The sequence below is a fragment of the Stegodyphus dumicola genome, chromosome 3 (assembly GCF_044657685.1).
Source record: "Stegodyphus dumicola isolate Sdum_Otavi_A_Nest chromosome 3, ASM4465768v1".
In the NCBI taxonomy this organism is placed as follows: domain Eukaryota; kingdom Metazoa; phylum Arthropoda; class Arachnida; order Araneae; family Eresidae; genus Stegodyphus; species Stegodyphus dumicola.
The window spans coordinates 33813381-33840660 of record NC_140770.1 but is presented as its reverse complement, the minus strand read 5'-3'; the positions used below and the strand labels follow the sequence as shown (position 1 = coordinate 33840660).

Here is a 27280-nt window from a genome sequence, read left to right as displayed (position 1 = left end):
ATCATCCTGTGTGCTTAGCAATAAAGGAAACAAATCTGAAACCAGAACAACAAGCAAAACTTCAGAGGTTTTCTTTCGTCAGGAAAGATAACCTTGCAGGTGAGCATGCCAGTGGAGGTGTAGGTCCCCTCACCTCACTAGACTATCCATCAAATGCACTTTCTTTGACGACATCCCTCCAAGTTGTTGCTACTCAAGCAAATAGGGTATGGAAGGAGCAAACTTTTCCCAGTGCATGGAGGAGAGCTGTTGTGATTCCCATTGCTAAACCAGGGAAAGACCTGAGGAATCTATCTGCCAATTGCCCTTACTAGTTGCACATGCAAACTGTTTAAAAAAATCGTAAACAGCCACTTAGTCTATTTCTTGGAGAAGAACAATATAATTTCTTATTATCAAAGCGGTTTTCGAAAGGAAAGAACAACCATAGATAACATGCTCCTTTTGGAGACATCTATTCGTAAAGTTTTGTAAGAAGAAATCACCTCTCAATTTTCTTTGATTTACAGAAAGCTTATGATAAGGCATGGAGATACGGTATACTTCATGATAGTGGCTTGCGTGGCAACCTACCATCTTTCATTCAGAATTTTTTTTAAGCTAGAACTTTTCAAGTAAGGATTGGCTTTGTTTTGTCAGAAGTTTTCAAACAGGAAGAGTGTGTGCCTCAAGGCTGTGTGCTTAGTGTAACCCTGTTCAGCCTAAAAATAAATTCTGTATTAAAACAACTTCCTCCCACCATTTCAGGATCTTTATATGTTAATGATCTGCAAATTGGCTGTCGAGGTGCAGATATGAGACATGTAGAGAGGTAGCTCCAAATCACTTTGTACAGGATCCAGGAATGGGCAAACAAACAAGGATTTACGTTTTCAAAACAGAAGACTGTGTGTGTGCACTTTTGTAGAAAGCGAGGTCTTCATCCTGATCCTGAATTATATCTCAAAGTGTCAGTGATTCCAGTTACACCTGAAGTAAAATTTTTAGGGGTGATTTTTGTTTGACTGGAAAATGACTTTGCTTTCTCATGTCCTAAACTTGAGAAAAAAGTTTACAAAAATTTTAAATATTTTAAAAGTCATGGCGAACACCTCCTGGAGTGCAGAGCGTTGCTCTATGCTTTGCATTTACAGAGCTCTTGTTCGCTCTAGACTTGACTACGGTTCAGTTGTTTACGGATCCACTCAGTCTTCAGTGTTGTTAAAACTAGATCCTGTTCATCATCAGGCTCTGCGAATTTGTTCTGGAGCCTTCAGGATGTCTCTTGTCCAGAGCCTTTATGTTGACTGTTACAAACCATCACTCCGTTTGAGGCGTGAGGAGTTGTCTCTTGTACAGTATTTTAATACAGTCAAAAGTCGTTAATTCGGACACCCATAATCCGGAATGATCTATAATCCGGACCTCAAAGCTACAAACTTTCTGCGCATGCGTCGCGTTCACGCATGCGCACAGGCATTTAAGAGTGCGCGTAAGACCTTTACGGCTTAGAGCAATTTTATAAAAGTAAGCTTGAACTTTCGATTATGTCAAATAGAATTTCCGATATATATTTACTAATATGTAATTTGTATCTACAAAGCGAAAGTATGTTTTGAAATCCGAAATCTGTTTATCAATTTCACGCCCGGAATTGGAAGTTGATCTGTCAGCACTATCCTTATCTTCAGAGCAGATGTTTTTATTTTATTTGGCTTATAATTCCTTACTAAGTGTAGTATTTCATGTCGATGTACTCCGTGTTTGATATGATTTAAATCAAATTCCTCCTCATTATAATTCGCTTCGGATAGTGAAGAAAGTGACCCAGAGGTTACTGAAAACGAAAACATTTCGATTGACAAATTAGTCGGTATTCTCGACACAGCAAGTATAGGACTTGAACAGCGGAACTTTGTAACCAAACAAGAAATTATGTCTGTTTAATAGAATTAAAGAGAAAGTATTATCACATGAAACGAAGCAACTTACATTGAAAGAAATGTTTAATAAAGTAAACAAATAAATGTTAAGCTTTTTGTTTTTGTAAATTTTGATACCCTTTAGATCATAATTGTTCTTTATTTCATAAATTACGGTTTCATATTTTTAATTTTGTAATTTCTGCATGCCATCTTACCAGATTTAAACTGATGATCTATAATCCAGAAAAATCGATAATCCGGAATTGCCGAAGTCCTGACGAGTCCGGATTAACGACTTTTGACTGTATATTGACTCAACCTGACCATCCTTATAAACTGTGTTTACTTGATAATAGCTGTGACCTTTTATTTGAAGCATGTCCATCCTGTGTGCCTTCTTTTCCTGTCAGAGTTCGTCCTCTCATTGAAGAATTCTCCGTGTCTGATATGTCCCCGCAAGCAGTATAGCATTTTGAGATCCCACCTTGGGAAAATGCACAAATCCAGCAACTTGACATTTTCCTCAGACAAATTTTTGCTGAGTACAGGCATAGTTACAGCAGTTATCTTTCCATATATACGGATGGATCCAAGTCAACTTGTCATGCTGGGATGTCATTTATAATTGGTGACCACTTGGAGGGCAGACGTTTACATGACGCCTCCTCGGTCTTAACCTCCAAACTGACTGCTATATATTATGCACTTTTGTACATCTTAATGGTACGCCATAGAAAATTCATTATATATACAGACTCCTACATTGCATTGAAAGCTTTAAATCTTTTTCCAGCACCGATAATCCTGTTATAGTGGATGTACTCAAGTTGAGTATTAAATTAACAAGTCATGGATATGAAATTCTGTACTGCTGGCTTCACAGACATACAGGAATAAAATGCAATGAGCTCGCAGACATCACAGCGAAATCTGCTGTTAAAATATCTGTTCACCTCATCCCTTTTAGAGATATCTGTTGTGTCATCAAAGAGAAGATCAGAAATAAATGGCAGCAACTTTGGGACATTCAGCTTCATAACAAGTTGAGAAGGGTGAAGGCTAAAATAGAGCATTGGGATACTACTAGAAATCGTAAGGAGGAAGTTCTTTTGACTCGCCTTAGAATTGGTCACACTAGAGCGATCTTACTACTTACCTCGATTTTATAAGTGCTGTTGTTTTTTAAACCATTTTCTCTATCTTGCATATGTACAATAAATCCTGTGTTTGGCGCATTATGGCCTTTAGAGTTTTGCGCCATAAATCTGCCACCACCACCACTACCACCATCTTTTAGTAATTTTAGTGTCAAAAAATCGAGAGGGGGGAGAATTATCTGAATAATTTAATTTCTGAAGGATTTGGTTATAGTAAGAACATAGCAAATGAAAAGTAGTCATGGATAAACTATAGGTATTTATTCTAATATTATTTTTTTTTAAAAAGAAACCTGCATTTCAATAAGAATACATAGTAATTATAACAGTACGTTATCTAATAAGATATCTTCATTTCTACTTCCTTGTAACTTGAATCCTTCCTATTTTTATTGTTATCTCTGCTATTCCTTAGGCCTCAAATCATCCATAAATAATTATAGACTGATTATCATTCTGGCATAATGTTCATTTAGTAGGGAAAGACTGGGTTGTACCTTTTGCATGTAGTTTGTGAAGGTTGTCTTCATTAGTACCATTTTAAAATTTAGGGGAGCTCATTCTCTACATACATTAAGGAAGGGGAAAATTATGTGAATATTTTTTTAATTTTATAACCTGGCAGTAAAACAACTGAAGAAAAAATATGTTAGGAAATAGGGTTTGTAATAACTGTAATTTGTTAAAAATTTCAGTACTGTTTGATTTCCACAGCCCTGTGATAAACCGCCAAATTATGTAAAAAAGGTTCTTTCACTTTTGACCTCTACTTGACAAACCGCATGATATTGTAATAGTCTTTTTTCAATTTTAAGCATTGTAAAAAAAAAAAAAAAAAAAAAAAAAAAAAAAAGTTGACAGTTTTTGAACTACTGAGGAATGAAGAAGATGCCATATTGTTTTCCAGGAAAAAAGATACATTACCTCGCAAATAAACATGCGTGAATGGGTGGGAAATTAAACTATATGTAAACAAAAGTATGTGGAGGTGCAACATAAAAAGTTGTAAAGCATTTGATCTGACGACTGGTTTAATGGTTTCAGAATACTATTCCTAATAGCACTGTGTTTTATCTGCTGTTAGGAAGAGGCTTTAGTTTTGCTTATGTGGTGCATTAAACAACTCAGCATTATGTCAAAATACCATGATTGACTGGAACAATTTCATGAGAGAGGTTTGTCCGCTAGATTTACTTCAACAACTTTTAGGATGATTAGGTAGTAGTTAGATTTCTTTCGAAAGAATAGTCGAAATTGAGGAGAGTGTTCAATACGGTGAAAATAATAACACTGACAGGATACTTCCACAACAGTGGATATTCAGTGGGTTATGCCATGAAAATGGCGAGTGCTTTCTTGTTCAGGAAGCAAGTACATAGATATCAACAACTGTGAATTGCACATTTAGTTTTGCTGATCGAACAATGCATACTCATACCCAAACCTTGGAAAGATTGTGGAGCTTTGTCAAATGACAAAACAAAAGGCAAAGGAGTATAGCTGACATCATCTAGATTCATATTTTTTAGAATTCATGTGGCAGAAATCCCTTGTGAAAGACATGCCATATTAAAATTGTTGTAAAACAGTTTTATAGCCTTGAAATTTCACAACAAATTAATAAAAGTAGAGAGCAAAATGATTCCTCTTACCTTGTATCCAGCGCTGTTTCAAGTGAGATGATAGCTAATTAACTTGTAATGCAATTGTAGATGGAAATTGTAAGTGAAACACATACTTTATTGTTAGATGAAAATAAATAAATTAAGATTGGTTAGTATCACAAATACATATTGAAAAAGGGAGTTATATAAAAGAGAGTGTTATATCACTGTCCTTTTCTGAAGGAGTGAGAAACGTAAGAGTAAAGAATAAGCGAGTTACACGATTAACTCCTTTGCAGGGTTTTTAGTTCATAATGTTTATCGCGCTATTGATGACAGTCCATCACTATTTGCATACCAACAAAAATAGCAGTCGCAAACTATATGCAAGTAGTTTAAACTTGGTGATGATATTGATGCCATTTGGGTAACGAAGGCCGTGAAAATCTATAGTAGGACCAAAATTTTTAACATGAACTTCTTATCTCCTTTTGAAAATTAGTCATGTGTTCTTGTGAATAGAAAATAATTGTAATAAATATGCTTACATATTAAATAAGTAGTTAAATAATTAATATATAAATAATGTAATTATGTTTTCATTTTTTTATGTGTTAAATTTTTAAAGTAATTTGGGGCAATGTCTGCTTTATTTGCTATAAGATTTTCCTTTTTTTCTTAAGTAAATCAGAGTGATTTCGAGTTTTGATGTCCAGGTAGATATAATTTTTTATAGATTGTTTAATTAGTTTTATCAGTTTTAGAATGCTTTTCATTTGGGCTCAGAATCTTTTGACTGAAACATACTTTTTCAGTGGGTTTTAGTACATTTAGCAAATATATTAGAAATTGTGAGAACTGTTTTAAACTGAGTTAATGTCTCAAAACTGTTAATATTTTTTAGATGTTGTATCTAGAATTTCAGTAGATATGTATTAATAAAGGAATTAATGTAGCAAAAAATAATAAAATATAAATCTGATAAACCATTTTTATTATAAAACATTATCAACACTAAGAATTATGAATAAAATTTTTATTCATATTCTTAGTGTTATCTTAGTTATTTATATGCAGTTATTTGTATTATGATTATGTTTTATGCTGTGTATGGAGGAAAACAGAGGGGGGTCGATGAAGAAAACCATTCTTTTAAAAGGGATTGATGCAAGAAAAAACTCTGAATCCCTGTCCGAATGTAATATCACAGTTTGCAGAATCTGACAATTTAAAATGTTCAGTTTGGGATAGATTTTAGAACAAGAAAAGAAAGTATTAAATTAATAACTGTCATATATATAAAAATAGATATGAAATCATTCATTTAAAAGTACTCATGAAAAATTTCATTGAAAATTCTCTGATTATTTCATGAGTGAGAAGCTTTTATAGAGAGAAAATGTGTAAGAGAAAATTGAATTTTTATGCTTGTTCTTAGGTGATGCCATTTTCCACTGCATGTAGTACTCCATTGTCAAATTTCGAATCTGGACAAAACTATAAAGAAGTAGTTGATCCAGCTGGTGAGTCTATTACACTAAAAATCTATGATTGTATATTTTTCAAAGCACATGATGTTTTGCAAAATTGCAAATTAAAGTTTAATAACATTAGATTACTAATTTATTGAAAATATAATGCTGACTTTTGTTGTTTGACTTCTAAATTAGTATTTATTCAGCGTGTTATTGTGTCTTAACATTAGATTGCTTGGATATATGTCTTCTATTTTGTTGCAAAGCACAGAGCAATTCAAAATAAATTTTTTAAATATTAGAATTGGATGCAAGAATTGGCTAGTAAATACAGATGCCCTGTGATTGCATTTATTGAATCTAATGCCAATCTTGACTTGAAAATTAGTAAAAATTCTTTTGACATTTTATTAAACTTTTTAAGAAATAAACTGATGTATTAGTATTACAAGTACTGAGAAAGTGTTTCTTTTCTTTATTCTAAGCAATTCATTACAAATAAATGAACAATTGAGTAGCTGAAAATTTTATTCTTTCAAATGTGTATGATTAATATGGTAATAAATGTTTTGAATAATATGATAATGAATTCAGATTGTTACACAAACAGCCCATTGCATTTGAAATGTGTTTTGTAGCTGTCCTATTTTTCAAAATTGTATTAATTACAAAAAAAACATATTTCGCTGAGCAATAGTCATGCTCAAATTATCGCAGAGCAAATTTCAGTTAAGAAAAATTGGATGATTTATTCAAGAGCTTTAAAAAGGGAGTGAATCAATAATGTGTTGGTCCACTTCTGGCTTTTATGCAAGCAATTATTCGGCTTGGCATTGATGGATGGAGTTGGCAGATGTTTCCTGCGGGATATTGGCAAAATTCAGAGCTTAGATCAGCAAAATCCAGAGCTTGTTGTAGGGCCCTGCCTTTAATACTCCAAGCGTTCTCATTGTGTGACAAAAAATACAAATGTATGTTCTGCACAAAAAATGGGATTCTATATCTCTTATTCTATAGGACTGATTGGCAAAATTTAACTTGCATTTCTTATATCTCGAAAGCTTGACTTAGGATATGTATTAGATTTATAGCATTCTTCTAACATAGGTATTTTCACATAAAGTCCAACTTGTTTTTCCATATTTCGATTCTAACTTAAATTATGCTAAAGTGTCAAGTTTTGTAAAAATCACATGAGTAGTTTTTAAAAAAATAGCTTTCAAAACTTTTAGCTCCACAGTGTAAACTGAGTTTGGTATATACTATTTATTAATTAATGTCTCTTTCTTTTTATTAAACTTATTCTATTCTTTCTTTCACAGTTCAAAATTAAGGTTCAGTCCAAGTAAAATTCACACAATTTTTATGATTGATTTTTAAAATTTGTATTGTTAAATTATTTTTATAAATCTTTTGAAAAAAATTTGAATTATAACCTATAAAATTTTTACCATCAACTTAAAGTTTCTAAGCATACCTGCAAAAAATTAGAGTTTTTAATACAAAATTTCTCAATATGTATGTGAATTTATGTATTGGCAGATTTTAAAATTTGGCATATTTGTTGTAAGCGATAATAATCCCAAATATGGTTTATGTACTTTGTTAAAGTAATTTGAAAGAATGGAAGATGCACCTTTTCTTGGCTCAAGCACAATGAAATGGAAAAGAAAACAGGTTACTATAAATTAAGAATTTTGACAAGTGAATTATTCTTAGGACAAATTGAAGTATTAAGGCATGATCTAAGTCATATAATCAAAATATTGGGGGGGGAGTCCATATATCAGTTCAGAAAGGTCCGATTTTGTGTCAAAATGCCTATGTTAAAACAATGCTATTATATAAATCTAATATATATCCTAAGTTGCCTTTTCAAAGATGAAGAATGCAAGTTGAATTTTGTCAATGAGCCCTGTAGAACAGGAGATGCAGAACTATCCCCTTTTTTGGCAATGTGCACTCATTATTGTATAAAATGATACCCTGAATATCACAGCTACTGTTAGAATCAAAGCAGTGATAGAATTAAAGATATGTCGCTTAAGGATTTGTCAGAGTTATTTGGCAGGTTTCAAAACCTGACATGCTGATGAGCCTGCCATCAAAACCTGAGGTTTTGATGGTATTTCGAATACTGAGTCATTGAAGCTGGTATTTTTTTATTTGATGTCTGTTCATCATTTGAGTATGTAAGCATTGTTTTGCTAGATTTTAGTAAATCTTTCCGGAGAATTAATGATACTTCCTGATTATCTCCAGCTTCCTCAAAAGTATTCACTAGGCAGTTGCACCATGTTGCCAAAATATATTTATGTGGAATCCAGGTATGCATATGTACACACCACACTACAGCTGATTTCTCTCTTTAAATTCGATGGTCTGTTGCATTTGAGTAATTTTTTTTTTTTTTTTTTTTTTTTTTTTTTTTTTTTGTTAGGAATTGTAATGGGAGTTAATACGGAGTTTGCTGATTGCTGAGAAGGAAAACATTGCATTGCTTCAGAAATGTGATGTTTTGTTCTACAGTAGAGAATGCAAAAATTCACATTTCATGAAGTTGTCCTTTCTGAATAGGTGAATTTTATGGATCAAAATCTGTGCATATTCCAAATTTGTGCAGTTTTCTGGATTTTTTAAGCTGAAATAGATTGCTGTGTGTGTGTGTGTGTGTTCGAAGCTAAAACAGATTTTGTACTGGGGAGAACAGTACAGTCAAAAGTCGTTAATTCGGACACCCATAATTCGGAATGATCTATAATCTGGACCTCAAAGCTACAAACATTCTGCGCATACGTCGCTTTGACGCATGTGCAGAAGACCTTTACGGCTGCGAATATGTGTGTGCGCGAGCGCAAAATACGTTTACGAATGCGCGTTTACAGTATAATGGACGGTATAAGCTGAGCTTAAAATTATCTAATTCAGTTAATGTTGCAGATTGCGTTGTTCCTTAATCTTCGAATTGGATTCGGCTTATTATTTTTTGCAGACTGTTAGAGCAATTTTATGAAAGTAAGCTTGAACTTTCGATTATGTCAAATAGAATTTCTGATATATATTTACTAATATGTAAAGGATATCTATAAAGCGAAAGTATGTTTCGAAGTCAATTAAACAAAAAATGGAATTGCTGCAAAAAATGAATAAAGGCATATCCTTTGTTTATCTAAACTTTGTTTATTATTAACGCCGTGGCGCACGATGAATTGGAAGTTGATCTGTCAGCACTATCCTTATCTTTAGGGCAGATGTTTTTATTTTATTTGGCTTATAATTCCTTACTAAATGTCATATTTCATCTCGATGTACTCCATCTTTGATATGATTTAAATCAAATTCCTCGTCATTATAATTCGCTTCCGATAGCAAAGAAAGTGACAGAGGTTATTGAAAACGAAAAAATTTCGATTGACAAATTAGTCGGTATTCTCGACACAGCAAGTATAGGACTTGAACAGCGGAACTTTGTAACTGAACAAGAAATTATGTCTATTTAAAGAATTAAAGAGAATGTATTATCACATAAAAAAAGAAGCAACTTAAGCAACTTACATTGAAAGAAATGTTTAATAAAGTAAACAAATAAATATTAAGCCTTTTTTTTTTTTTTTTTTTTGTAACTTTTGATACCCTTTAGATCATAATTGTTCTTTATTTCATAAATTACGGTTTCATATTTTTAATTTTATAATTTCTACATGCCATCTTACCAGATTTAAACTGATGATCTATAATCCGGAAAAATCGATAATCCGGAATCGCCGAAGTCCCGACGAGTCCGTATTAACGACTTTTGACTGTACAAAATACAGGTGTTTTTAATGAATATGTTTCTTGCAGTTTTAATTTTGTTAATTGGTTGCTGTTTTATGTAATTTTTAATGCATTTCCATTTTGGAAAATGGCTCATGTCTTTCTTGACTTGGCTCAGCAAAAAATTGGAAAATGGTTCTTGTCTTTCATGACTTGGCTCAGCGAAAAATTAGTCACCAATGGTTGGTGATTATTCAGAAAGGAAGGGGAGTATGAATAATCAGAAAGTACTGAATTAATTAATGGCAGATATTTAAAATTTGTCTTTTAATTTGCTTTAGCACATATTTTTTAAAAGCTTCACCGTTTCTTAGCCCTTATTTCTTCATATTTTCAAATGTAAAGCATGAATTTTGTTTTTGTTTAGGAAAATTACATGTCATAACCTGCACCATTTAAAAAAAAGTCTGATTATCCAAAATAATTAACATGTTATTACTTATACACAAATTCATAATTCCCCCTTTATTACTCTTAATAAAGTAATATTTGTTTTGTCTAGTTATTGTCAGTTTCCCACTTGATAAAAGCCCATATGTTTCTGTGATTGCTTGGACAACTACACCGTGGACACTGCCAAGTAATTTATCTGTTTGTGTAAATCCTGATCTGGATTATGTGAAAGTAAAAGGTATTTAACATTTTTTATTTTTGCTTATGTATAATTAATCATTAAATGTATTTTTAATATGTTTTTAATTTAGATGCCCTTTTCCCCCTTCATTTTCATTTTCCTGTTTGTGGGTGCTCTTATACTCACACTCATGCTTATATTCATATGTAAACAAATAATAATGTGCAAGAAAAAGAATTTTCAGCCAAAATACTATTATGACACTTGAAAGCAAGGTTCTTATATGCTAATAATAGGACTTGCAGAACTATAAATTAAGAAATTTTAAATACCGTATATACTCGCGTATAAGTCGACCCCCCCCCCCCCCCACTTTGACATAAAAAATTCGTAGAAAATAAGAAACCCGCGTATAAGTCGACCCCCCACTTCCGAAATCGATCGAGAAACTTCGAAAATTTTTTTTTTTGAGTACTACATTTATTCAAAATCATCTGAGGAAAAAAAGTAAATATACGATAAAAAATACTATGGTAAATAAACAAAATCAAAATACTTCAACGTCCGATTCATGGTCAGATTCGCCAAACATTTCATAGAACTCTTCTGTCGTCATTGGCTCGTCATCATACATATTTTCAGTCTCGAACTCTGTATTGTTACAATCACTACTAGAGCCTTTGTCGTCATTTTCACTTTCAAAAACAGTATCATCTTCCGTGACATCTAGTTCGTTGCTAATACAACATTTTTTAAATGATTTTATAATCATTTCAGAGGGTATTTCGTTCCAATCATCTTTAACCCACTGAGCAATTAATGTAATATCGGGCTTTTTAATGTTGCCTCCCTTTGTAAATGTTGGTCGATCGGAACTAATCCACTCTGCCCAATATTTTCTAACATTTACTTTGAAGGGCTTATTGAGGTATATATCTAGGGGTTGAATGACGGATGTTAATCCTCCCGGAATTACGGCCGCAGTCGGTTTTAGGTGTTTTGTCACTTCTTCAGAAAAGTGTCCATGAAAAGAATCGTATACTAAAGGCGAAGGTTTTTTGAAAGCTGCTCTCGGTCTTTTATCCCACACATTTTTAAGCCAATCGACTGTTCCGTCAGCATCCATCCATCCCTTTTTATGCGCGCAAACCAGCACACCTGATGGAAACACAACGTTTTTCGGTAAAGTTTTTCTTTTAAAAATGATCAACGGATGATCTTTAAAATTGACTATCTGCATTTCTCTTTTCTTGGTGTGTTGGCGAAACTTTTTTATTGCTCGATATTGATCGGTTGTTCGGGGGCCGAAAATTCTTTGGTTTAATTGAAACGTACTCTAGTTAAAGTATGAAACTCTGTGATTAGTTTGTCATATAATTTAAGTCATGAAATTACTTCAAGTAAGTGGCTTATTTGATAAGTCGTCCAATTGAGTGCGGGAAGAAAACAACTGCATTATATAAAGAAATTTTTGAACTTCCGATTCTTTTAATTTTTTATGGCCCCACATATAAGTCGACCCCCCACTTTGAAGTCTTTTTTTTGTCCAAAATATCTCGACTTATACACGGGTATATACGGTAGATGCATATTTTATAACAAAAATTAAAAGCTTAATACACCCATTATTACAAAACTGATAAGAAATAGAAGTAAAAACTTGATGGGAAAAAATAACCATATATATCCAAATTAAGATGAAAGTTGATAAAAACTAATTAATAAGTTACAGCAGAGAAATGAAAACAAACTTCAATTGAAAATATTAAAATTCTTGAAATTTTTTAATCAAATAATTCTGTACATAAATAAACAAATAAAAATTAAGATAATTTAATTAGTGGAAAAGGATCTTTCTTATTGTAATACAAAAAGTTAATTTTCTCCATTTTTTGGATTGGGAGAGAAGGAAATTTTATGTATGTGTCTATCCTATAAATAAAGATTTTATTGTATGTGATATAAATATGCATAAAATTTTTAAAAAGATCATAAAGATATCAATCTTTATAAAATTTCTTGTAATTATTTTTGTGCTACATTTTAATGTATTTATATATTTTATATTTCCTTTATCTTATTTTGGAGATGGAAATGATATGTTCAACACTCTTTTAAGATAATTCCACTGGAAATGTGTACATAATGATGGAAGCCAGACTTGAGGCATTGTTCAAGAAACCTACTGAGTATACTGTTTTGGAAAGGTATGCAGTAATTTCAGATATTATTTTGAAATTTCTGTCAAAAGTAATACTAGAAATATTATTATTTTTTTAACATTTGGAATCACTGTTGTGAAACTGAATTCTATTGTCAAACTTTTTGAGTTTTAAATTCATTGTATTATATACTTAGGTATAGAGATTCTAGTACCTTTTTAAAATTCACACTGCACTTGTGATTTTGTTATAATATATTTTGTAGCTTATTCATGTCATAACACTTTTATTATTATTTAAAGCATTGTAGTTTGAGGGAATTTTATTTTTGAAATTTCTAAAAATAAAATGACAAAAATAATACATGGAATGAAAGGATAAATTTCCATGTTTGACAAATGTTTCTGTCTGATTTTTAGTTAAAGGAGCAATGGCAAAATAATAATCAAATTATTTCTGTACTTGTTTGAACTCATCAATTTCCATTGTCTCTGCTACAGTAACATGTTTTAAAACTGTGTAGGCTTATGGGTATAATATGACAGAAACATGACATCTTTAGTAAATCCCCAAAAGAAAATTTTGCATTATGTAAGATGCAGTGAGATCAGCTGTAAACCCATAAAACAATGATCAATTGCTTCTCTGTGAAGAAGTTAAATTGTTAAGAAAATATGACATTTAATAGATTGATACATTATGCTTAGCACAGTTGCACAAAATAGCCATATATTTCAAATAATTATTTATTTCAATCAGGTACTTTTTCTTTAATGTTATAGTCCGAATTTTTATCACTACATCGAAAAATTTAGGCTTATTTCTTTCTTTGCACCCTTGGCTTTATGTTGCATGCAATGGAATTATTGAGAACACTAACAAGGGGCATTCTTTAATTTCACAATAAAAATCCACTGTGAGGGAGGAATACTTTTTTCCCCTTTTTTCCTTTGTTGAATCAGTTTTCACAATTTTATAGCATCTGTCAGTTTTAATGGTAGGACGATCAAGAAATTTGCATATACCCTCATGCAATTATTCCAACCAATATTGTGTTGTGATTCATTAGAAGCAAGCTCTGGTTTGCAAAATTCAATAGCCCATCAACTTCTGATCCTGTAAGTAAATGGCAGTAGCAAAAAGAATGGGACTCATGAAATGACTTTTATGTATATGGACATATTTTTATTCCTATCAGGTATGAAGACTGCATAGCCTTTTTAACTTGCATTTTAATTTCATGAAGTGGTTATTTGAACATAATTTTTATCTGCAAAGAATTTCTCTTTCCTGAAAAACAGGATAGCCAATTGCTCATTTCTCGATAAATCTCAGTTTGTGAAATCCATTGCTGGAAAGAAAAACCGATTAGATGAAAATGGAGTTGCAGGAGCGATGGATATAAAGACATTTATCACAAGGAAAGAGATCACACCAAACTGGTAACATCTAGTGTGCATGAAATATGCTGAAACAAAAAGAAAGTGAAGTGCCAAATTATATGGATTTAATGGAAAAGTGTCTTAAGTTAATTAAAAATACCTCAGAATCTCCATTCATTTTTGGTAAAAACAATTAAAACTTAATGCCATTCTTGAACAGTAATAATTTCTATCATTGATATGAGGTAACATGGCATGGCTGATAGCAAATGTTTGCACTCGTTGTATGAGTACTGTACAGGACGGAGGTCAGGGCTTTCAGTTAATCAGTTCAATTCTTCAACATCCACACTTTATATTACATGCATCATAGGGATGGTAGTATGATTTTGTTGAAATAGGTGTAAACCAATATTGAAATATGTGTACTGTTTGGGCAACATGAAATTACCTAAAATATGACAATTTCATACTACTTCTGTATTCATAGTTTCCTTCACTGGAATTTGAAAACTCAGTCTAAACTGTTAGAAACAGCCTCAAACCACTTTACTTCTTTCATCAAAGTTAATTTTAGACGTAATAGAGTTGGACAAATAATGTTCAGTTTATATTCTGCATACTTTTTCATAACTAACATTATCAGGCTGTGTAATGAGATTTTTCATTCCAGAAGTGCATATTACCATTTACATGTTTCCAGAAGTGCGTGTTACCATTACTGGAATTTTCAATATTTTTACCACTGTTAGCATTCTTTGGTATTAGTTGTGATAATTTTGATTTATATGTAGTGTTAAAGTCAGGAAAACTAAAGTTTAGAGCTCTTAGTAAATTGTCGTTATTTTAGTATAATATTCAGAAGCATCTGGGCTTTTAGTAAGAACGTTTTCTGCTGATTCTGTACAAAACTTATACTGACATTCTGGTTACTGTCTGACTGTCCTATGGTATGACCCAGATTATAGTTGTATAGTTATAGCTCTTACTTATAGTTGTATAGTATACTGACATTCTGGTTACTGTCTGACTGTCCTATGGTATGATCCAGATTATAGTTGTATAGTTATAGCTCTTATATGTTTCTGCTGCATTATGATTTCATTTATGATGGAATGGATAATGTGTAACATCACATAAATATTATGTACAGATTTTCTGCATTGCTAATATCAAATCATTTTACTGCATCTAAAGCCATTTAGTGAAGTTCCTCCCTTCTTTTTTGCTTATAAATTTACTTGTCTCTTTTCACACCTGTCAGGTTTGCACTGTGATGATAATGGTAACATTTAGTACAGTGGATCTTAACCTTTTATACCCCATGCACTTCTTTCATAATTGCTGATTATCATTCCTCCCCTCCTATTTCTGAAAGTTGAAAAATACATTTATTTAAATTTATATTATTTTTTATTACATTATATAAATTACACAAGATAAAGTATTTAGTATGCTGATAAATAGCAACACTTGAATAAAGAATACTCTTCTGATATCAGGACCAGATTCAGAAATGTATGTATGTGCATATGTAAGTATGTACACACACAGGCACATATGTATGTACATATATGCCTGTGTGTGCATGCATACATGAATGCATCCATCCATCCATACATACATTTCTGCACCCAGTCCTAATAACAGAACAATAGCAATAAAGGTATTGTTTTATTTTCATAAACTAAAACCAAATATTTGACATATAAATAAAAGGCTGAGTGCATTCATCCATTGAAACTATGGAATTACCCCTGGGAGGAATAGCCCATTGGATGATTCCCTGATCTAAGAAATGACTGTCCATCTCAAGAAGTAATGCATGTTAATTATGTAGAGTATGTTGTTAATCAAACAGAAAACTGTAATTTTTTTTACATACACAAATGCATCCACCCATCCATACATGCATGCATTTCTGCACCCAGTCCTAATAATAGAACAATACCAATACTTTATTTTCATAAGCTAAAACCAAATACTTAACATATAAATAAAAGGCTGAGTGCATTCATCCATTGAAACTATGGAATTCCCTCTGGGAGAAATAGCCCATTGGTTGATTCCCTGATCTAAGAAATGACTGTCTATCCTGAGAAGTTTATGCATGTTGATTGTATAGAGTATGTTGTTAATCAAACAGAAAACTGTAATTTTTTTTAATAAACTGTTTCCCATAAAAACAGCATAAAATTTTTCAAAAAATAATTTTTTTCCTGAATTTGCATTCAACATTTATTGTAACAAACAATGAATTTTTGGATATCCTTTTCGTGTCACTCTTATGCTGGTGATGATAACCATAGTTGTTTTAATTTCTTCATTAATGGTTTTCATATCTGTGCGCCATTTTTTCTCCTGTTTGCATGAAGTTGTCAAATGCTTGCGCAAATTATTAATGCTTACAGATAGCCGACCAAAGTGCAATCGATATATCATGGATGTTTTTTGACCTTCCTCGCACAATCTCACTCGTTTTCGTTCTTTACTGTCATTCAGTACATTGTTACTGTATACTTAACTTTTCTAGTAATAATATCTGGTTATGAGCAAGAAAACAGTTTCATGTTTTTTTCCTGTTAAGAATGGGATGACCAACTATTTCACAGTTGATGGGTATTTGATTTTCTCAAACATTTCAGCCTCATATTACTAAATGTTGTTGTTGTAACTAGCTGTTGCCATGAATGCAAGTGGTGTCGGATTCTGTGCAAAGAATGCTGGGAGCTTGTGCATGCACACATGTACAAAATTTCAAATGGTGCTTATAAATTAGCCTTAAAAAATAATCTATATGTTTTATTGAATGCTTCAGATCTTGAGTGAAAAGGTAGAGTTTATGAGCAAATAGCTAGATACTTGGAGAAGAATTACTAGTTAAGCTAATTTTGAACATAAATGGAATGCTTTCATTATTAAAGACAATGTTTCTTTGTTTTAAAATATTTTGTTGAATTTTATGTTGCCATGAGTAGGAATATAATGAACTCATACTTATGGCCTGCATTATTATTTTATAAGAATGTATCATTATTTTATAAGTATTTTCTTTTATTACAAAATAGGACCATATTAAGTGTTGCATATCCTTATTAACTTTCTAAAATGTTGGGAAGAAAATAATTTTCTAATGCATTAATTCAATATATGAAGGCTTTTTTGAAGAAATCTGTGAATTACTGTTTTATTTTGTACAAAATCTATTAAAAAAAATGCTTGACCAATAAGAAACTTATTGCAGAACTTCTTAATTTATACCATTTTGCTGTTATATTTACACCTAATGGTATTATTGGTTTCCAGTAAAATGATTGTAGTGTGTTTCAGTGTAATTTTTTTTAATTGCATAAGTTTTAATTGACAACTTTATTTTAAAAGATTTTACGTGTTTTCAAGCAATTAAACAAAAAAAATTTTAGTGTACATAAAATCTTAAATTGCCAGTATCTCTGAAGCACAAAAGAGTGAGAAATAGCTTCCATTATCAAAGTAAATAAAAGAAAGAAATAATTTCAAGAAATGAAACAGGAAAATGATCAAGTTTACCTTCTTACGACATTTTATTTATTTATTTTATTCTGATCATACATTATGCTCTTCTCATGAAAGAAAATGAGCTTAACTAGTCACATAATTTGGTCACCATGAGTTGTAATAATATATCATAAGAAATTGGCAAATAAATTTAAAATATAGCTATTACTTGAAAGTTACTTCTGATTTTAAATGTTTAACTAACAGAGTCCAACCTAATAGATGGTTATTAGGCTAGACACATATTAGAAAGCTTAATTTGGATTTAAACAAATTATCCAGTAATTTGTATGCTGAAATGTAAATTATGTTGTTGCATCTCTTTAATGTTTATTCATTTGTAATCTTATAGCAATATCTAACACATATGAAACTGTGTTTTTAGATTAGGTTTTACAGGTTAAACTGATTAAACTGTATACCAAAATCAGGTTCCTGTTTATTATGTTATCTCTGACAGGACCATATTAAAAAATTAAAATTTAACTACATATATTTCCAAATATAAGCTGATACATGTAGTATCAGCTTATATTTGGAAATATGTAGTTGTATAAGTCCTGTGTATAACCCCGTGTGTGTTGTATAAGTCCAATGTGTGTTTTTTCTTCAAAAATTTACTCAAAATTCAAGAGCAGCATTTAAACCTGCTTTAGAAAAAAATTTCCTGTACCGTTCAAGCATGTTGTCATAAGGGTGAAAATGTTGCTTAGCAGGTAAAATGGACTGAATATTTTCCAATGAAATCATTGCAAAATGTAACGCCAGAGAAAAAGTGTAATCCTATTTGAAGCTCGGACATTTTTTTGTACATTCTTCGTCTCGTATAAAATCTGTGGTATTTGTACTAGTGTTATTTTTATTTTGGCAATGATGCAACAAACCAACAATTTCAAAAATAAAGCAAATAATTTTCTTAAAAGGAATAACAAATTTTATTTAATTTTTTTTATAAACTAAAGAAATAAAAAAGAGTGCTGGTGATATCTGGTGATTAATCACTTGTGTTCGACTAACAGAAGTTACTGATGTTTTTTGCGAGTATAGCAGATTCATGTATAATCTGACCACTGTAATTTAGCTTAAGAAAAAGGTCCAAAACTTTTTATGTTATATACAGAAATATCTGGAATTTATCTTTCTGATGCTTGTACTGGAATTTGTAGAGGGGGGATTTCAGGTTTAGTTTTCCTTTTTGCAGTGTTAATGAATATAAGTACAGTGTATTGATGTTTTCAAACAGAAGCAATAATATAAGTAACTTAGGTTTAATTTAAAATATTTATTCAATGCATTCAGCTAGTAAAAATGTGAGAAGGCATGCATCTAAGCAAAAATAATAAAATAATTATGAAAATAATAACTGATAAAAAGAAGTTACCAGACATGAAATAAAAAATAAGTGGTTTAATTTTCATTTATTTTTGTTTACATGTAAACTGTTTAATTAGAGAAAGATTTTTCCTTATTATTAATTATATAGATTTTATTAAAGTTATGTAAATTCATAATCTTAATAAAACTTGAGTTACTTCAGTAATAAGCCATGGAAAAACTTCAATTATTTATCAATAGCTTTAGTAAAGTAAATATGTGCTTTGAATATAGATTTTACTTTTAAATTCTTGAAATTTTTAACATAATTTTCTTGAAGCATTAACCACTTGTATCTTTTTTCTCAGTTTCAAGAATTTCACCATTTATTTATTTGTTGTTCCAAAATAAAGTTATTTACTTTTAATAGATTTAAAGGCAAAGTGCTGAAAGATCTGACGTATGAACCACTTTTCCCTTATTTTAAACATGTAAGTATATATTTTGTTACTATAACTGTCAGTTTCACAGTTACATATATTTTGTTTTTAATGTATCATTTCTTCTATTAGCTGAAATCTAAAGGAGCCTTTAGAGTTTTATGTGATGGATACGTAACAGAGGAAAGTGGAACTGGTATTGTTCATCAAGCACCTTACTTTGGAGAAGTAAGTGTTGTGGCTTTGCTAACTACATTGATAAATTGTTTTTCCAATAACACTACTTATTTAATTTAGCATATTTCCTTTAGAAATATAATAAACTTTTGTAAATGTGGTGTTTGTTTTTAATAGTTCTGAAGAGACTTTTTAGCATTTAACATTAGAAGTAGTTATCATGTTTTATGCATGCTTTATAGAGATCACTTATCGCATTTTGAATTACACATACATATAATATAATCTGTAATTTTTTGTGGATTCAGCAAAAGTTTGCAACAACTTGATGAAGATTTTTATGGGTAAATACAAAGATGACATTTGTAGATAAATGTGGCTGAAAGCAAGGCATAATTTATTGCTGGGCAGCTAATTCTTGACGCAAAAATTCTTCTTCATACATCATCATAAGTGTGACAAGCACCTCACAATTGTATATATCTTAGCATATCTTTAGGCATTGGATGACACAGAGGAAAGAGCTGTGCATGTTACCACAGAGGAAAGAGCTGTGCATGTCTTTCAGTTTTACTGGTAGAATCTGAGTTTTTCATCACATCTCCTTGTCTCTTGGATGGCCAAATCTCTAGCTTTTTAGTTTTTAACCTTTATTAAGAAAAATGTTTCTCAAAAATGAAATTCATTAAATTAATGAATCTTAAATTGTGCAAATTCCGTTTTCCTATCCCAATGATTTCACTTCAGCATAATTGTTCTTATTAAATTTTATTTGACTTGATTTTTTTTAATCTGCTGTACACATTTGTAGAACTTTTTATGAAGTTTGAACCAATGTTTGCTTAATTAATATTATATTAACTCTATATTACATTAACAAATTGTATGTTACAAAGTTTGTCTGCACAACAGTATGTGTATCATTCAAAGTAAAAGCTGAACTACACAGAAATCTCAGGAAATGCCAAACTCTGGATCTGAATACATGAAAATTCAGGGGGGGGGAAAAATGGAATCCACATTAGAAAAGCCAAATGAGTGGGGAAAACGTCTGCTCTAAAATTTTCAAACCAATCACTTTTTTTCCCTAAAATGAATATCAAAAGCCTGCATTTAAAATTATGTAAGATTTCGAAGAAAAAAATGTACATTTGAGATACTTGACATATTTCAGAGGCCTTTATATATGAAAATAAAACATATGATCCCATTGTAAAATCCTGGTGGATATATCATTGGTCATTCTGGTAAAAGTTTGTGTGAATGGATCATTCTATATTGAGTTAGGTAATAAACAGATACAAATCATGGATGTAACATATGAAAGATTTAAATCCCTTACAATGATGTTTCATGTTTTATTGCCATTGTTTATCTGTTTTCAAAGTTTTGTATTATGGCTTATTTTCATGTCTGTATCCTGTGGTTTTGAATATAATCCACTGCATGCTGCCCTCAATACTAATCATTTTTTCAAAACTCGGTTGGAAAACAGAACTTATTCTTTACAAATATTAAATTATCCTATTGAGAATTAATCAAGTTTGTGTTAAACCCAAAAAAAAACTTGTAAATGTGTTGTGACATTGTGGTTATCCATTACTGTGTTGTGGCATTGTTCTTATCCGTTACTGATGCTAATTCACACTGTTTGGTGAAAATGTGTTAACAGTATTATGTGCTCTAGAATGGCATTGCAAATCTCTCATTTTTCGTGTGGCTTTCATACAAATGAAAGCATATGAAGTAGATCCATCTTTTGTATTTTTTTAAAATTTTTTGTTTCTTTTTTATGAAAATATCCCAGAAAGCATGATAGACAGGCGATCATCATCTCATGATTGTGATTGTAACTGCTCAGTGCATTGTCCAAAAATGACTTTAGAGGTTGCTCGTGCATGCTGTATTATCCTCTGTTGTGTGAGGATTAAATTTTCGTATTGTTTTCCTCTCCATCATTAAAACTAGAAATAACCGCATCAGTATATTTTGCTTTGAAATTCTTCTGCATATCATGTGGAAGCTTTCAAGCAGACAAACTTAAATAAGCACTAGAAGTTAAATTAATTTAGCTTATAAAGTACGAGTTAAAATTTTTTAAGATCTTCTGCAGTGATTTGACACAAAGCAAAGAGGTAGTGTATTTAATTTATTTAAAAAATCTGGGCTACATGCAAATAATTTATAAGATAGTGTTCATTGGTTCTCGGCAAAAAAGGAAAAAAAGGAGGGATAAAACAAAAGAGAAAAAAGGAGCATGATGTACAAAGTCTGCAAAAGTTCCTGTCCATTAGTTAGACATTAAAGTTCTTGGAGGTTTTCTTAGTGCAGGGTGATGTTCTCGTATAAGCTCTGTTGCCTCTCCTGGCCGCCGCTGGTCGTTCCAAGCAGGCTGCCCTAAAATAAGGTAGTGGAAAATCAAGCTACTGGTTACTGGATTTCTCTGCGGAGAGTAAGAATGCTCTTGACAGAATCAACAGAAAATTTTGCTCTTGGCAGAGATGAGAACACAAGAGAGAAGATTTCTCATTTTTTTTCATTAAAATAATTAACTCCCTTTTCTGGAAGTGTGTTCACTGTTTTTGTTCAAGATTTCGTATGTATTTTGGAAACACTTTTCTGAATTCTCATGTACCCAAAATTTTTAATGTCTTTTGCAACTGTGGGGAAAATGCAAACAGGCCTGAGAAATTTTCTCTGAGAATTCTCAAGCTCCAGCTTAGAATGTGAACCAGGATTCATCTGCATCTAGGTTTTCGGTGACAGGAAGTCGATATATAACAATTGGTACGTGATTACAGGTTACATTCAGCTTTAATCAGAATTGCCAAGTGATTATTTAAAAATAACTTTTCTGAAAATTTTGCGAAGGTCATTAGAAAGTAGCTAAAGATGTTACAGTACTGATTGTAGTTCCAAGGTAGCTAGCTGTGTGAACAGGTGAAAGCCAGCTAGTCCTTTCTTGTGTAGAGCCAGCACAACCTGAGTTTCTTTCATTCATGTAAAAACCTGACTATGCTCAAATGAAGTGGGGTTTCAAAGGAGCTAAAAATGATTATTCTAATGCTTATGAATGTTTGCTAAAACATTAAAAGTGTTAGTATTTAAAATGTTGGGGGGGGCTACCATAGTTCTTGACATCAAGCCCCTAAAGTCAATCAAGGTAAACAATGTATAATTAAGCCATTTTAAGTATTTTGAATTTTTTTTACAATAAAACTTGCTCTACGTGAATATTTTCTTTTTCGATTTTAGTTCAAATTATTGTCTTTTATGTTTCTAGTAAAGGTAAGAGTATTGAGAGAACAGCATAAGGGTTTAATTGTGTTTAATTTTTTATTCCACTGAACTGCATGTTTTGAATTTTACTTCTTATCAAGATGTGATGTAATACATTATATATATTTTCTAAAACATATTATATAATATAAAAACTTTGAAACAGGATGATTACAGAGTTTGCTTAGCCAATGGTGTGATAACTAAGGATCAAGAAATGGTTTGCCCTCTTGATTTCTCTGGAAAGTTCACTGATCCTGTAACAGATTTCAAGAATCAGTATGTAAAGGTGAAAATATTTTGATACTGTTTTACTAGAATAATATATTTTTTTAAAAAAAAATGTGTGATGATTTTATTTTTTCCTTAAATTGCTCTTATTATATTCACTGTTAATTCATATGCTAGAGCAGGGGTTCTCAACCGGTGGTATGCGTGCCACTGGTGGTACACAAGAGAAAAATAGATTACACAAAGAAGCAAGATATTTTTAACTATTAAATTCAGAAATTAAAACCCCAACATCCTGATTGAGTTTTTTTCTTAACACTCGTAAATTTATGTGATCTGAGCTTTGTTCAACAGTGGTGGTGGTAGTAGTACTTTATTGTGGTGGTACTAAAGGTTTTCAATTTTTGTTTAGATGGTACGCATTAGTCAAAAGGTTGAGAAACGCTGTGCTAGAGTATTGAAATTTATCAGTATTTTTAGCCTTTTCCTATATCTTTTACATTGCTTTTATTAATGAATTACTGTTAATTAATTAATTGTAAGGCCATATATTGATCTAAACCTATTGCCCAAAAGGGCTATTTGTCTTGAAACATGATTTTGCATTGTTTCACTTTTCATTCGAGTCTGTTGCCATTCAGAAAATCATAAGATATCATTCTTGCATATTTAATCTGTTTGTTAACAAACTAAACTATTTAAATTCAATGGATGTATATCTTTAAAATTTTATTTTTTTACTTTTTATAATCTGATTGATTTGAATAAAAATGCATTTATTTCATGTATCTAATTTAAAACATTAAATATTTTTATAGAATTGCATAACATATTTTTCATTTTTTAAATGTTCAAATGATATGCAACATTCCCATATTGTTCTAATTACCTATACATCCGATATTCTATAAAATGTTTCACTGTTCCACCTGGGCCAACTCTGTTGATAATCCTTACTGATAAATGATATTAAATTTTGAAAGAGCTCTTTTGGGAGATTGTTTAAATCTGAACCCTTTCAGATTTATTTAATTTTATTTAAAATTTTATCCTTATTTATCAAATAGCATTGCAATGTATCTCACCATTTGTTGGCACTTGTAAGTGTATAGCATCTTTCTGTTTAGGTAAAAACTGACAAGATTTAATCTCTTCTTTTATTCTGTTACAAATTTATGAAAGAATCTGACTTAATAAAGTTTGATGTGCGTGATAACCAGGATTGTGGAGTTGGTAGGGAAAATGACCGACTCTGACTCCTGGAATTTTACCGACTCCATCTCCCTCATATATATGTAAACATATACACGGGATTTTCAGCTTATTTTTTTAATATAAAAGAAGTAATAGTTGCTACAGAAAAAAAATTGATGGCATAGCAAAATATTTATATTAATTAACATTTATTATGAAATGGAAAAACTGGCATTAGTTATTTCGAAGAAATGGTATAGCTTCGGCAAGATCTTCTCTGTTGGAGGGCCGCAGATCCTATTTGATAAACTTCAGAGCTGAGAAGAGTCTTTCCACACTAATTTGAGTAGGAGGAAGAGCTGTTACTGTAAGGGCTACTTCTTTTAACGTTTCAGGATAGATTTTTATAAGTTCTAAAAGCACGATCATATTTCTCTATTTCTTCAAAGGTCGTGTAGAAATCTTGTTTGTATTTTTCATTTTTACATCTAAAGGCTCTTGGTTCTTTATTTTCATTCGCTTTGCCTTAGCCTTTTCAATATTATCCAAATATTTCTCAAAATCTAATTCATCAGTAAGAAGATGATAGAGACTCAGTCAGTTTGACTGTCCTGATTTGAATACTCCAGTTGTTCTGAGAGTGATTTCATTCTTAATGAAAGTTCATAGATGGCTTTCTTTGCCTTTTTAATTTGTTTGTCATCCAAAAAAATTCAGTGTTTCGGATCCACATATATTGAACCCAGCAAGATCTCATTGTCTAGCAAACTAGTTTCTTTTTTCTTCATTGAAGAAATGATTCCTTCTGCAATAAACCCTCCATTTCAGAAAGAACAGACATCCCATTCTTCCATTCTCACCTCCTGTCAATTCTTCAGATTGAAGCCTTTTTTGTGGCTATATACAGTGTAGAAAGAAGAGTTTCCAATTCTGCAAGATCATTCCACAGTCTTTCTGCTACTGAAACGTTAGGGTTATCTACATCTTTTAAAAAAGTTCTTAATTCTAACAACCTCTTGATCATCAAATATGTAGTTTCTTATCGCATTGCTTGATCAATAATTGCTCCTTTTCCTGCTCGCTTCCTAAGAATGGCATCAATTTTGGTGTTTGTGCTGCTATTGCTGCTTACCTAAATTTACCATTGAAATTTGTAACTGAATGAATCAGTTTAATTACTAATGGCAAATATCATATCCATCCCCCTCCCTTATATTTATTTATTAATATGGTCAATAAAATAGAAAACAACTATTTATTAATGTATATTGTCCATAAATAAAAATAAAAACTCGGTTTGTCATTAATTTTTTAAAATTCACTTTAATTTCATTTCAAATTCAAACTGTCCAACAAAAACTGGAATGAGAGTCGGAGTCAATATGTTTTTAGCGACTCCATCTCTGACTCCTTTTACCCCAAAATCTGGCCGACTCTGATTCCGATTCCATGACTCCAGCTCCAACTCCACAGCCCTGATGATAACCAGCTAGTACTACTGAATGAAATCATGCTTATTCCAACTTCATGTAAATGATTAATTTATTTCCACATTAATTATCCTTATGCAAACTTTTTTCTCACCAATCTGCAGGGATATTTTTTTTTTTAATTTGGCAATGTTGTTAAAAAGTAATAGTTGCATTAAAAAAAAAAAAAAAAAAAAAAACATTGGTATTAACATACATAATTTAAGTGGCATAATTAATTTCATTTTTTGAGAGTGGTCATTAGCATCAGGGGTTAATATATTTGAATATTTGTTAAACTTCATATTAAATTTTATCAATTTTTAATAAATGGTAAAAATTACTTTTGCAATAAATTCAATAAAAATAAGATTTAGTATATTATGAAATGCTGGATTTCTTCTCTTTGGGAAAAAGATTGAAAAATCATATAAGAATGAGTATTCTCAAAGATTCTGTGATTTTATTTTAAAATTAAAATAGATCAGGAGTGAGAATTTAATTGCGGAAGAACTTTAGCTGATTTTTTAATTACATCAAGCAAATTTTATATATAGTTCCTGATATGAGAAATAAAACTTCAAAATGTGTAAAAATCTTGATAAAATAATCACTAACTATCACAAATTGGATAGTGAAGTGAAAAAGACAAACAATTTTGACCATATTTACCTAATTTTTGTAAAAATGCAGCTGAATTGGTTGTTTTGACATTAAATAAAAATTAAGCAATTGGTTATTATTAACTATGTTGATTTTAATCTGTAATACATTTATATATTTGTGGTAATCGTTGGATGAGTTAGAATTATTTTATTTACTGCATTCAATATTAACATGATTTAATTTAGTTTATGTTAATTGATAGATTAATAAATTTTATTCAGCAGGGTTTTCTGTGTTTAGACATTCTATCAGATGACAGTATTTTGTTACATTTTTTTATGTCTGCTGTCAAGAGTATTTCCTAAATTGGTCACTGATGTTAATTTCTGTTATTTAAAGAGTTCAGTTTCATTAAAAATCTTGATTCTCTCTATCAGTATTGTCACATTTACTATTCCTCTGTAGACCTAAATGTGTAGCCGAAGCAGTTATATTGACACTGAAAAGACATGAAACTGCTACTGAAGTGCTGTCATAATATTAGAAGCATTGTTGGGTAATGTGCATATATACCTAAACAAATAATGGTTATCTAAAATAAATCTGGAACGTGATACTTTTCATGAAATGTTACTCTATATGAAATTGCTTCCAAATAATTATTAACAATTTTTCAAAGTAGAAAATGTGAAGTTATCCAGATTTAATTTCCTTGTACTTTTCTGTTAGCGAAATCTGTTTATGTGTTGCTGGATGACTTCAGTACAGAAGCTAGTTCAAAATTTGTTAGTCACAGAGGTTAAATGTTTGTAATGTTTATTTTTGTCTTTAAAATGGTGTAAAAGAAAACAGACAGAATTTTATTTTGTAATACAGATGAGAACAGCAGCATTTACTTTCAACTGTGAAAAAGTGTCATTAAATTTACATTTATGAGCGTTAATATTTTTGAAATTGTA

The 27280-nt window shown here is 31.0% G+C and overlaps 1 protein-coding gene across 5 annotated transcripts in view; it reads left to right on the top strand.

The window, feature by feature from the left end:
- Nucleotides 1–27280, top strand: part of IleRS (Isoleucyl-tRNA synthetase) — a 105597-nt gene that overhangs the window by 24225 nt on the left and 54092 nt on the right. For all 5 annotated transcript variants that reach the window (XM_085812737.1, XM_085812733.1, XM_085812735.1 and 2 more), the window contains 6 exons: nucleotides 6104–6188; nucleotides 10459–10587; nucleotides 12650–12737; nucleotides 19356–19416; nucleotides 19498–19593; nucleotides 22988–23110. In XM_085812737.1, the coding sequence (XP_085668863.1) occupies nucleotides 6104–6188; nucleotides 10459–10587; nucleotides 12650–12737; nucleotides 19356–19416; nucleotides 19498–19593; nucleotides 22988–23110 (582 nt within the window). The remainder of the gene's footprint in view (nucleotides 1–6103; nucleotides 6189–10458; nucleotides 10588–12649; nucleotides 12738–19355; nucleotides 19417–19497; nucleotides 19594–22987; nucleotides 23111–27280) is intronic.